The sequence below is a fragment of the Tamandua tetradactyla genome, chromosome 3, assembly GCF_023851605.1.
Source record: "Tamandua tetradactyla isolate mTamTet1 chromosome 3, mTamTet1.pri, whole genome shotgun sequence".
Taxonomy (NCBI): Eukaryota; Metazoa; Chordata; class Mammalia; order Pilosa; family Myrmecophagidae; genus Tamandua; species Tamandua tetradactyla.
This window is the reverse complement of record NC_135329.1, coordinates 202,724,450-202,737,395: the sequence shown is the minus strand read 5'-3', so window position 1 is coordinate 202,737,395 and position 12,946 is coordinate 202,724,450. Positions and strand designations below refer to the sequence as shown.

At 39.2% G+C, this 12,946-nt stretch overlaps 2 protein-coding genes across 4 annotated transcripts in view; one reads left to right on the top strand and one right to left on the bottom strand.

Moving 5' to 3' along the window:
- The window catches only part of COL4A4 (collagen type IV alpha 4 chain), a 185,819-nt gene extending 177,049 nt beyond the window's left edge, over positions 1-8,770 (top strand). Inside the window, exon 45 of the mRNA XM_077155308.1 lies at positions 8,661-8,770. Within this exon, the coding sequence (XP_077011423.1) occupies positions 8,661-8,695 (35 nt within the window). The 3' untranslated portion in view covers positions 8,696-8,770. The remainder of the gene's footprint in view (positions 1-8,660) is intronic.
- RHBDD1 (rhomboid domain containing 1) overlaps positions 1-12,946 on the bottom strand; it is a 175,223-nt gene that overhangs the window by 26,727 nt on the left and 135,550 nt on the right. The gene's annotated exons all lie outside the window — the stretch shown is intronic.

The window sequence follows — 12,946 nt, the reverse complement described above, 5'->3', positions numbered from 1 at the left end:
AAAATAAAATGCTGGTGTGGCTCAAAGCCCCCACCCTCAATCACACCGTTACTCTCTGGCTGGCCCAAGGCCTCCAGGTAAACAAGGACACTCCTATCAGGCATAACATTCTAAAGGCTGAGAGATTACTGCCCAGAAGCCTGAGCAAAGGCCAGGCCTCTCTCTGAGCAAGGTTAAATTCTTTATTACATACGCCATAAAACACTAATTGAGGTGTTCAAGCCCATAATCAGTTGATTTTAAGTAAGAGAGGATTTGCATGTCTATACTTTGAGAACCAATGCTCTAGTTCTGCACTTAATACAATAGCCTTTTAGTCACATGTGGCTATTAAATTTAAATGGATTAAAATGAAGGAAAACGAAAAATCCAGTTTCTCAGTTGTATTAACTACAGGGCTAGTTGCTATCATACTGGACAAAAAAGATACAGATCATATACATCATTGCAGAAAGTTCTATGGCATAATGCTGCTGCAGAGTTACTGAGGAGGCCCCAAGGAGAAACCCTGTCATATATATTCAGGTATAATGGGCAGGGAAACTGATTTCAAATATAAGCCTTACATTGAACAACACAAGGACAGATGGCCCAAATTATAAGCATTAAGATGCTTCTCACATGGCCAACTCTCTGTAGTTTCAGGATGAGCAGCATCAGTGATTAATTCATTTAACACTAGTTGACTTCTCTCCTAAACAAGGCTGGGAAAGCTGGCAATATTAATGCAGCCTCCGTTGGTCATCATGTTCTTTCTTTATATTCTTTAAACAGGGGTAGAGGTGAGGGGATTAAAAAACTCACCCTAATCCAGGATGATGATATTTTGAGATTCTTGACTTAATTATACCTGCAAAGACTTTTAATCCAAATAAGGTCTCATTCTAAGGTTCTGGTTAGACATGTTTTGGGGTCATCATCCAATCTTCTACACACTGTCCTATAGACTGTTCTCAACATAGCAGCCACAGTGATCCTTTTAAAAGTTGTTATGTTATTCCTCTGCTCAAAACCTTCTGGTGTTTCTCATTTCACTTTGGAGTCTCAGAAAAAACAAAATTCTTAGACTGGCCTAAAAGGCCCTATGTGAGCCTCACCTTTCACTATTCAATCATAGATAACATAGTGGACACTGAAAGATGTAGAAGAAATGAAATCAAGGGAGTGAGACGATAAGATTTCAAGGAGGAGGGACGGTTAACTATGTTAAGTAAATGTAGAAAAGAAAAGTAACTTCAGTCCTTAGGAACATGGAGGTCAAAGGGGGACTGAGCTAGAACAGCTTCCATAGAGTAGTGGGGGCAGCAGTATGACTGAAGTACATGGGGCCAAAGAAGTGGAACCAGTGAGACAATTCATTAGAGATGCTTGAATGTAACTGAGAAGGAAATGGTGGTAACTGATAGGCAGAGATGGATTACTGGCACCTCTTTCTGTCTTCTCTCTTTCTTTTTAGGGAAGAGAGAGACTAAAGTGTGTTTAAATATTAATGGAAAGGATCCAGTAGTGATTGAAAGGGAGGGAAGGGATAATCAATAACAGTTTTTCTGAGAAACTGAGATAGGCAAAGCCTTAGTTTTGATAAAAGGAAGGAGACTGCCTCTCCCAGGTATAAGGGAAGAATGAATTCAGTATGGGAGTGGGTACAGGCAAGTTTGTAGTTTTCATGATGGGAGGCTGTTTTAGTTTGGTAATGCCACCAGAATACAATATACCAGAAATGGGATGGCTTTAAGTCACAAATTTACAGTTCTAAGCCCATTAAAATATCAAATTAAGGCATCCAGAGAAAGAAACCTCTCTCCCCTTATAAAGGACTCTAGTAAACTAATCAAGCCCCACCTCGAATGGGCAGAGTCAAACTGCCATCTAATCAAAAGGTCACACTCACAACTGGGTGCGTCACATTTCCACAGAAACAACCCTGACAAGAGGTTCCACCCTAAACATTAGATCTGGCCCCACAAGAGTGGATCAGGATTGAAAGAACATGGCTTTTCTGGGATACATAACAATTTCAAACCATGATAGAGGCTGAGGGGATTTCTTACATGAAGATTCCTTTTTCTTAGGAAAATACAGCACAGTGAGACATTGATACGTATTTATAATGGATGTGTCTATCCTGTTGTTTCACGTTTTCCAATCAAGCTCAGCTGCCTCAGGGAGGGTTCTAAGAATACTGATGGCCAGGCTCACCCAAGACTGGGATTTTTCCAGATTAGTGGAGGAAGGACTGAGCAGGAAGGGAGTGGAAGGTATCTGCAAAAGATTAACTGAAACACAGGACCAGAAATCTAACCGAAGTAGGGAAACAAGTAAGATGAGAATGGAAGGGATTAATGAACTGGAAAGAACAATGAACACTTGCAGTTTCTTTGTCCCTAAAAGTTAAACCTTAATATTAAATCCATGAATGCCAAGAGCTCATGCCAGTGCATGTGACATGAGAAGCAAAGGGGACTTAGATACAGCAACTCTATTACCAAGCACTATACTTTCTATCAAAGAGCTTCAGAGAGAGTTTGATACTGAAAAAGTAAGAAGGAAGCAGTGTAATTCAAGGAATATTATTCCATATCTGGATTTTGTACACTACATCATTTCTAAATGATGCTTGGTAAATGACACCAAGAAAGGTGCGTTATAGATTTTGCTACAGTGGACTCCATATAAAGCTTCCTATACACACATTTTATCCGATTCTTTTTAATCTAAAGTTACTCTCTAGGGTAGTGGTTCTCAAGCAGGGGTGATTTTGCCTCCCCAGAGGATATTTGGCAATATCTGGAGACATTTTAGGCTGTCACAATTGGTGTGTGGAAGACACTACTGGCATCTGGTGGGTGAAGGTCATGGACGCTGCTCAACGTCCTGCAATGCACAGGTCAGTCCTCAAAACAAAGAATTATTTGGCTCAAAATATAATACTGCCAAGGTTGAGAGATCCTGAAGTAAATGTACCCTCACAACTCTGCAAGACTAGTTGGGAAGTACTGGATTGTTACAGCAAAAGCAACTAAAGCCAGTGTCTTGATATCTTCTCCCTCCCTTGCCTGCTTTTCCCATTCTCTTCTTTATTTCTCTTCAGAAAAATTATCATCTCTGTGACTTCACCAGTTCCTGCATATTGGAAAATTAAGTTCCAATGATAAATTAATTTTGACAAATTTTCCTTAACAAAAATAAATGTGAAGGTCTGAAGATTTCAATAAGGTGGCCTTTTGCCCATATACAGAAATGATTAAAGACTAGACTGTGATTAAATTCTGAGCAGAGTAACATAATTAGCAAATTTATGAATGGGTCTTCTTTTCACAGTTCTACTGTCAGGGCTAATTACTTATATTAATTAGAACTGTCAACACATGAATATGCTTGTTGAAGCCACTTCCTATGGTAAAATATGAAATGTGTAAATATCAAGACACTTGGAGAGATGCAGAGACTTTCATTTATTAGCAACTTTAAATGATGTGGAAGCACTGACTGCACAATGAGCCTGGGGAGTTGACTGTAAATAGATTCCTAGTTAATGAATTTGCTATTTGTTCTTCCTTGCTTAGGCATTAGTCTTGGTTCAGCCTTTGGCTGAAATAGCCAGTATATCACTATTTTAAAAGAACTTCAGCAAGGACGAAAAAACAACTCTGCAAGTTACTGGAAAACTGAAAATAATACTCTGAAAATTCCATATCAAGGATGAGCAGGTGGGAATTCCTGCCTCCTCTTTGATTAGTCTGAGATGAATTATAAAAAAATTTTAGAACTGCTTAAATGACAGGAGAAAGACTGCTAGGGGATTAAGAGCCAGGGAATGTGGACAAGTTACTTAGTCTTTTTGTGCCTCAATTTCCTCATCTGTAGAATGAGTATAACCATGGAATTGCAAAAGGTTGTGGTAAGCCTCAAGAGAGTTAATACATGTAAAGTGTTTAGACAAAGTATCTACTGACTGTTACTGTTTTCACAATCATCAGCATCTAGGTTGGGGGAGAATGCTGGTAGAAACATAGAGAATTGGGCATTTCCCAAATTAGATTCTAGAAGCAATAGCAGAGTGACTAAGAGCTTTATAGTAAGATCAGTCTGGATTCACTTCTGAACTTGATCATTCATTTAATTTCTCCTAAGCCTCATCTGTAAAACTAGGATAACCAGTACCTATCTCCTGGGCTTTTCTGAAAAGTAAATGAGAGCCGGGAGCTGGGGGGAGAGAGGAATGGTGAGAGACTGCATAAAGGGTAAGGGGTTTGTTTCTATTGGATGATGAAAGTGTTCTGGAACTAAATAATGGTGTTGGCTGTACAACATTGTGAATGTACTAAATACCACTGAATTGTACACTTTGAAATGTTGAGAATGGTGAATTATATGTTTTTATATATATTTTACCACAGTAAAAAAAAAGGAACTCTCCTGCTTCCCCTGCCTCCACCCCCCCAAAAAAAGTAAACAGGAAAATGCATGTAATGTTCTTGATATGGCTGGTACATAAAAAGATCTAGCTTAAATGTCAGTGCCTCACATTCATTACCATCATCTTTTTTTTTTTTTGAGAAATCTCTGAAATTGATTGAAATGGGTACAAAAGGAAAAATTCTCATAAGCAACCTAAGAAAAGAAAGAGAGAAAAGATGTGGAAGAAGAGAAAGAAATGAAGAGGCAAAAGAGGACTGCACTATGCACCTTTGCTGGAGGCACTGAGCTGGGTTCTCCTTATTACCTACCTCACACAGCCACCACAGCAGCCCTAGAGGGTGGGTCTATCTTGCTACCCACACCATCCCACAAAACCTGAATTACCTTGTTCACTGGTGAAGGAGAGATGGTGCTGGGAGGCCAACTTGGGCCTGGCTGAATGCAAAGTCCATGATCTTTCCTTCACCCCATGCTGAGGTTACGAAAGCAGCAATGCAGACTGAGGGTATGCAGATTCTAAGTTCTTTCTGCCAGCTTTTCCCCCATTTTCCTTGACATGTATTTAAAAACATGGTAATCAAATTCTTAATAGATAGAGCTTATTCTGGCTGGCTGGCTGGTTGGCTAAGCCTCACCTGTCTATAAAACAACTACTATGAAAGAATTTTAAATTAAGGTCAGCAATCAAGCAATTTCAATAATAATCCCCTAAGTACAAACTTGGCAACAGTCTACAAAAGATAGAGTTATTCTTTTTCTATGTTTTATTTAATAAGGAAGGCTCTTCCAGAGATTCATATTTCTGCAGCATGAAAATGGTCTATACTGTGGAAGCAGCAGAAAACATTTCTGTTTTAGGGAATGACTGCAAAGAACGTATGGCAAGGGCTCTCCCGACTCAAAGATCTCATAATTCTAAATAGAGCAAGATGTCAATATTAGAGTTGATTTTAATTGAAAATTCATTTCTGTATAAATACAAACTTATGGACTTGAACTAATCAAACAAGAGGATGATCCATCATTCTACTTTGAAAAATCAAGCAATGTCATAAATCAATCTGGCCAAAATTTTATAGCACTGAAATAATACAATGCATACAAAGAAAATCTAGCTGGAGAATGTTCTGGATCTTTCCACCAAGATGTCCAATTGAATACATAGTAATGGAAACCCACTACAGTTCCTAATGACATATTGAAAAGCATTTCAATTAGAATTTGGAGTTGGTTAAAGAGAGAAATTCCTTTATACACAGAGATGGTTAGAAGTGAAAACATTCTAAAGTAATAAGTACGCTATTAGATGTGCAACATCATTACTCATTAGGGAAATGCAAATTAAAATTGCAATGAGATGGTACCCACATGACTGACTTACATTAAAAATACTGACCAACGTGACCTCGCCATACAGGATACAAAAAACCAAAACAAACGAAAAACACTGACCATAGCAAATGCCGAGGAGGACATGGAGCGACTGGAACTCTCATACACTGCAGGAGGGACTATAAAATGATTCAAACACTTTAGAAAAGAGTTCGGCAGTTTATTAAAAAGAAAAACATACACTTTCCACATAATTCAGCCATTCTATGCCTATCTGCTAGCCAGCGGAAATGAATGCATAAGCTCACACAAATACTTGTAGATGAATGTTCACAGCTGTTTTATTTATCATACGCAAAAACTGGAAACAACTCCAAAGTTCCTCATCTGGTGAATGGATAAACAAACTGTGGTATATCCATGCAATGGAATACTTCTTAGCCATAAAAAGGAATGCTCTATTAATATATATAGTAACATGGATGAATCCCAAAATAATTATGCTGGATTAAATAAATTAGGCAACAAAAATTAAGACAGTTTTTCCCTTTATAAAAATAATTACAAAATGCAAACGAATCTATAGTGACATAAAGGAGATCAATGGTTACCTGGGGATAGAAAGGATGGTAAATCACCAACAGGCACAAGGAAACTATTGGAGGCAATGGATATATTCATTGTCTTAATTGTGATGATGACTTCATAGGTGTATACATATCTCAAGTCTGATCAGATTGCATATTTTCAGTATGAGCCATTTTCTTTATATCAATTATACCTGAATAAAACTGTTAAAATTAATTTTTACAAATTCTTAGGAGAAAACAACAGACTCCACTTAACAACATAATTAGCATCTGTATAGCTCTCTACAGTTGATATGGCGCTCTCATAAACACCCTCTCATTTGATCCTTATAATAAAAAGGTATTTTTATGCCTAAAACAAATACTGGACTATCACCCAGATTTCACAGATGAGAAACTGAGGCTCGACAGGTCATGATTCCCCATTACTTACATAAGATTTGTTGGTTATCTGCTTGACTTCTAAAGACACTTCAATTTGCTGAGTCTGCCCTATGTTAAGGGCAACTACTACCAAAGGATAAGTTTCCTGGTATATATATGTATTAAGTTCTTTGAGGTTTATATTGTTAACCCTCTTAAAACCTTTGAAATCTTTTAAGAGGACTCAAAAGAGAGCAGAAATTGGGAAGAAAAGTAGTCTTCTGTTATGTCTATTTCTTTCTGAACAAGGGAAAGAGAACTCACATCAAAGAGTGGGTTGTAGCAGAGGATCATGCGACTGGATACTCAATTTTGTCAGGGACAGCTTGTGTCCTCAGGGCTCTGGTGTCCCTAGAGCCTCAAAATCCCAGCTTTAAAAAACCAGAAAAATCCTTCATTCTAAATTCAAACTGTTCATTTTGGGATACAATGTACTAAGTCTGTTTTATTCTTCTATAATATTAAGATGATATACTTACTTTTGTTTTAAATAACAGCTTCATTGAGATAGCTGACATATCATACAATTCAGCTATTTAAAGGGTATACTTCAAGGACTTTTAGTATATTCAGAGTTGTGTTACTAACATCAATTGATTTTGGAATATTTTTATCACCCCAAAAAGAAACTCTGTACCCATTAGCAGTTACTCTCTATTTCTCCCCAAGGCCCCATCCGTCCAGCCCTAAGCAATCATTAATAAACTTCTTGTCTATAACTTTGCCCAGTCTGGACATTTCCTATAATTGGGATCACAAAATATGTGGCCTTTTGGAACTGGCTTCTTTCATTTAGCATAATGTTTTCAAGGTTCATCTATGTAGTAGCATGAATCAGTATTTCATTTTTATGGCAGAATAATATTCCATTGTGTGGATGAATCACATTTTGCTTATCCTTTCACCAACTGATGGTCATTTATGTCGTTCCCATCTTTTAGCTATTATGAACAATGCTGCAGCGAACATGTGTTTTCAAGTTTTTAATTATCTTGGTTATACAGCTAAGAGTATTGCTGAGGCACAGGATAACTTATGTTTAACTTTTTGAGAAGCTGTCAGACTGCCATCCAAGGCAGCTAAAATCATTTTACAATCCCAGTAGCAGTGTATATGAGTTCTCTTTTCTCCACATCCTCACTGTGCCAGTTTGAATATGTTGTGACTCCCCAGAAAAGCCAAGTTCTTTAATCCTCATTCAGTGTGGCTGGGTGAACTTTTTGCATGTTTCCACGGTGATGTGACCCACTCACTTGTGGGTGGTAACTTTTGATTAGATGGTTTCCATGGAGATAGGTCTCCACCCATTCAAGGTGGGGTTGCTTACTGGAGCCCTTTAAGAGGGAACTGTTTTCGAAAAAGCTTTAGAGCCATTAGAGCCATGAGAGCCATGAGAGAGAAACCCTGAACTTCATCAGCCTTTCTTGAGTGAAGGTAGCCTCTTGCTAATGCCGCCTTGCCTTAACTTGGACATTTTCACAGCCTTAGAACTGTAAACTTGCAATTTAATAAATTCCCCCCTTTTAAAAGCCATTCTATTTCTGGTATATCACATTACAGCAGTTTGAAAACTAGACCCACAGATCTGTGTGCTGTGAGCACTCAGTAAATGTCCACAATAACTTTAGCATGGGAGGATGATGCTGGGGTGATGTGACATGGTGGTTCCATTATCAAAGATCACTGACTCCAGACCCTAAAAAAGTTACATAATTTGCTGATGAATAAAGAAAATACATTAAAACAACAAGCAGAGAAATTGTGGGGCTTACCCTGGGGCAGAGTGGTAAGTGTTTAACTATTCTAAAAACTTTTAATAAACCTTAATGCAAAACACCACAGGCTAAACTGTGGCTTATCTAATGAAGGACTCTTTCCCTTACTTAATTCCAGGATCCAGCAAGCCAAGGACATGGGTTGCCATGTGAAAATGGAGTTCCTGTCTACTACCTCCTGATATCATCAACTACATCTCCTCCATGATATCCTCAGAGTTGAAGGCAGAGCCGGGCTGGAACATCAAAAACAAGAAGAACCCACAAGGCCTTGAAGGCTCTTGGCCCTCAACTTGTCCTATTCAACTCCTGCCAATTTCTCCCTACTTTCTGTCCCTCAAACACACCAATCTCTCCTGCCCTGATGCTGCTGGATGTCAAGTCCCTCTGTGTGAACACTCCCCAATGCGTCTACCTCCACCCTTGACATGCCGTATCATGTATGCATGTGCATGTACAAACACACATACTCTCTGCCTTCCCTCTCTCCAAGCCCTTGGGTCTCCCTGTCTCCCTTCTCCTTATCTTTTAGACCACAACTTAAAGGTCATATCACCCCTCAGACAGGCCTTTGGTGATCCTTTACCCACCCAGTCCTCTCCCTCCATCCCAATATTCTAATTCATTGTCTTCTGCACAACATATGAGTTTTAATGACGCTTATCTACCCCTCTCTATTTCTCTCCTTTACTTTTCCATTCCTTTTCTCTGAAGGTTCCCTCAGGGCAAGGATGCTATCTGTTTTCTTCACCATCACTCTATACTCAGTAAAGCATCTCAAAATTTGTTAAATGAATGCAAGCAATGAACAACAGCAGGAAGGGGTAGCCTACTTCCACTCAAGCTCATCCTATGCTCTGGCAGACCTAGTATGAAGAGGATGGTACAACATCATCTCTATCCCTTTCCTCTCCACCTCATACAAGAGCAGCCAGAATAACTGGAGTAGCCTTGACATTAAACATCAGATGGCAGAGATGTCATTCTCCAAAGTTTTCCAACATTTTTTGGGTGTTCAGCTGTATTCGTTTATTAAAGCTATTGGAATGCAATATACCAAAAATGGATCAGCTTTTAAAAAGGAAATTGAATAAGTTACAACTTTACAGTTATAGGGCCATAAATATGTCCAAACTAAGGCATCAGAGAAAGATACCTTGGCTCAAGGAAGGCTGATCAGGAAAGGCATATGCCAGGCATCTACTGGTCCTTGCTCCTGGTCCATTGCTTTCAGCTTCTGATGCCAGTGGTTTCCTCTCTAAGCATCTGTGGACATCCACTTAGCTCCTCTGGGACACAATCCTGGGTTCTGGCTTGCTTAGCATCTCATGGGAAAGCACATGGCAAGTCTCCTGGGCTTTGCCTGTGTCTAGGCATCTGCTCTATCTGTACACCAAGCATCTCCAAACATCCGTGTCTCTGTCAGCTCTAAAGGAACTGCTCTCTAAGCACCTGTACTTCCTCCAAAATGTTTCTACTTTTAAAGGACTTCAGTAAACTAATGAAGACACACCTTGAGTGGGAGATGTCACATCTCCATCTAACCAAAGGCCACATCCACAATTGGGAGTGTCAAGTCTCTGTGGAATAATTTAATCAAAGTTTCCATCTTGCAATATTGAATCAGGAATAAAAGAAATGGCTGCCCCCACAAGATTGGATCAGGTTTAAAACATGGCTTTTCTAGGTTACATAATAGTTTCAAACCATCATATCAGTGTTCATAATTTTGGTCTTAGGAACATATCTGTCATGGAGATAATCACTGGAACCCATTATACCTTATTTTAAAGGATATATTTCCACCCTCACCCCTCATCCTAGTTGCTCACTAGATGCTTCTCAAGGCAAATATATGCACCAAAGGGTCCTCTGAGTGGGGAGGGGAATGTTGTAATGGTCAGCAGGTCCATCATTGCTCCTTTCAGAACTCAGTTTATTTTCTGATGGTACATAATGTTTAAACATGAAGCCCAGGGATGTGGTAGAAACAGCTGTGGATGGGAGGTGTGCTGCTTTGTAGCTATTGTGTATCCCAGAAAAGCCACGTCCTCTAATCCTGATTCAAAATTGTTTAGGGTGGAACCTTTGCTAAATTGTTTCCATGGAGAATGACACACACAATTGTGGGTGTGACCTTTGATTAGATGGAGAAGTGACTCTGCTCATTCAAGGTAGGTCTTGATTAGCTTACTAGAGCTCTTTAAAAAGGAAAACATTTTGGAGAGAGCTCAGAGCTGACAGAGATATTTGAAGATGAAGAAAGAAAATGCTCCTAGGGAAACTGTTTGAAACCAGAAGCCAAAGGACCAGCAGACGCCATCCACATGCCTTCCCAGCTGAGAGAGGTGTTCTGGAACCATGGGCCTTTCTTGAGCCAGGTACCTCTTCCTGGATGCTTTAGTTTGAAAATTTTTATGGCTTTAGAACTGTATAATTATAACTTAATAAATTTCCTTTTAAAAAGCCATTACACTTCTGGCATACTGCATTCTGGCAGCATTCAACAAACAAAATAGGAAGTAACAATGCAGATTACAGGACAAGCTCAGGACTACTAAACTGCGTGCCTCTAAGCCCATGAAAATCTCTTTCTAGGGTATGCTGTAACAAGGTAGTTTGAAGCAGGCCATTTCTAAGATCTCTTACAGAGTTACAATTCTAAGAATAACTAATTAATGAGAATTCTGTATAATTCTCACACAGCCAAACCACTGCCACAGGGCTCTTAGATGAACATTTTTGCAGTTACTTGAAGTGTCAGATGAGCTCGCCCTTAAACGGCACAGCCGTGCTGCCAGGTTATAATCGTGTCTAATTGGGGCTCTCATAGATCGCATTGTTCCTAACCACTAAAAGGCCTGAAAAACAAACTCATTACTCTCTAAAAAGAAACATGTAAAACGGCAATTTTTTTTAAAAAGCATTTAAACAATAATCATTAAAATTCACTGCATTATGTTAATATTCCTCATAAGTAAAGTCTTAATTGAGAGAATAGAATAAGCAAAAACTATGCTCTTTTACATTTTCTTAACTGCATGAATTCTAATAAGAATTGGAATGTGATGTAAGTTGGTCTTAATGGTTTTTTTTTTTTATGTTATGGAGACATATTAGGAAACCACCTACACTCTTCCTTCTATCCATCCCCCCAACCATCCCATTCCTAAACATTCTAAACCTTCAACCCCCCTCCTCTTTGGTTAGCATTAGTTTTACCCAAATGATAGCTCTTTTTGTTACTTGGATGCATCAACAGTCTCTGTATTAGATAAGGTTCTCTGGAGAAACAGAATCAACAGGGAACTCTCACAAATATAAAATTTATAAGTGTCTCATGTGACTGCAGGAACGCAGAGTCCAAAATCCACAGGGCAGGCTGTGAAGCTGATGATTCAGATGGAGGGTCTGGACAGAACTCCACAGGAGAGGCTCACCAGCCAAAGCAAGTAGAGAATGTGTCTCTTCTGAATTCTCCTTAAAAGGCTTACAGTGATTAGACTGAGCATCACTCATTGCAGAAGACACTCCCTTTGGCTGATTACAAATGGAATCAGCTGTGGATGCAGCTGACATGATCATGATTTAATTCTATGAAATGTCCTCATTGCAAAAGACAGACCAGCACCTGCCCAACCAGACAAACAGGTACTACCACTTGGCCACATTGACACATGAACCTGACCATGTCAGTTCACCCCTTGTCAACTTGGCAGCTATATATATCACCTTAAACCATACCTAATTTCTAAATAAAAAACATTAAAACCACATTTTTTTCTTTCACCTAACAATACTCAACTGTCCTGCATATAACTGGAAACACATTAGCTCTCTCCAGAATAGGGTGCAAGTCTTTGGGTAATATTCATTCTTAACCTTGATATCTTAGGACTTAACTAGTATAACAGGAATAAAACAACATCACAGTCCATGTCTCTGTAACTGATCACGTGGTCGTAGTTCATATTTATCACTACCTTCTTCCATTACTCATTCCATATTCCCTTTACCCTCAGCAAGCACTTCAGCTGGCTGTGGTTTCTTGCCTGGTGGGGTGACCCAAACCTTCATTCCTGAAGTTTCAGACCCACTGGTAGTCCTGCCTGGATTGGGCTGTGTGCACTTTTCCACTGATTTTAATCACAGGGCATGGTAGTACTAAAAGACACCCTAGGAGATCTCCTATATTCCAAGAAAACTCTTCTTTACCTCCATTGTGTAGTTGCCATCCTATTTCACCCTGATAGTTAGCGTCAATCACCCCAGACAATAATGCAATCCCCTTCTTACTTGTTGATCCAGGGGCATGAGTAGCCTAAAGTGACCAGGTGGCAGTCTTAGATTCCAGTTCAATGGAATCATTGTTGTTTCTCCTGGTGGAAGCACTCCCCCTTTTGG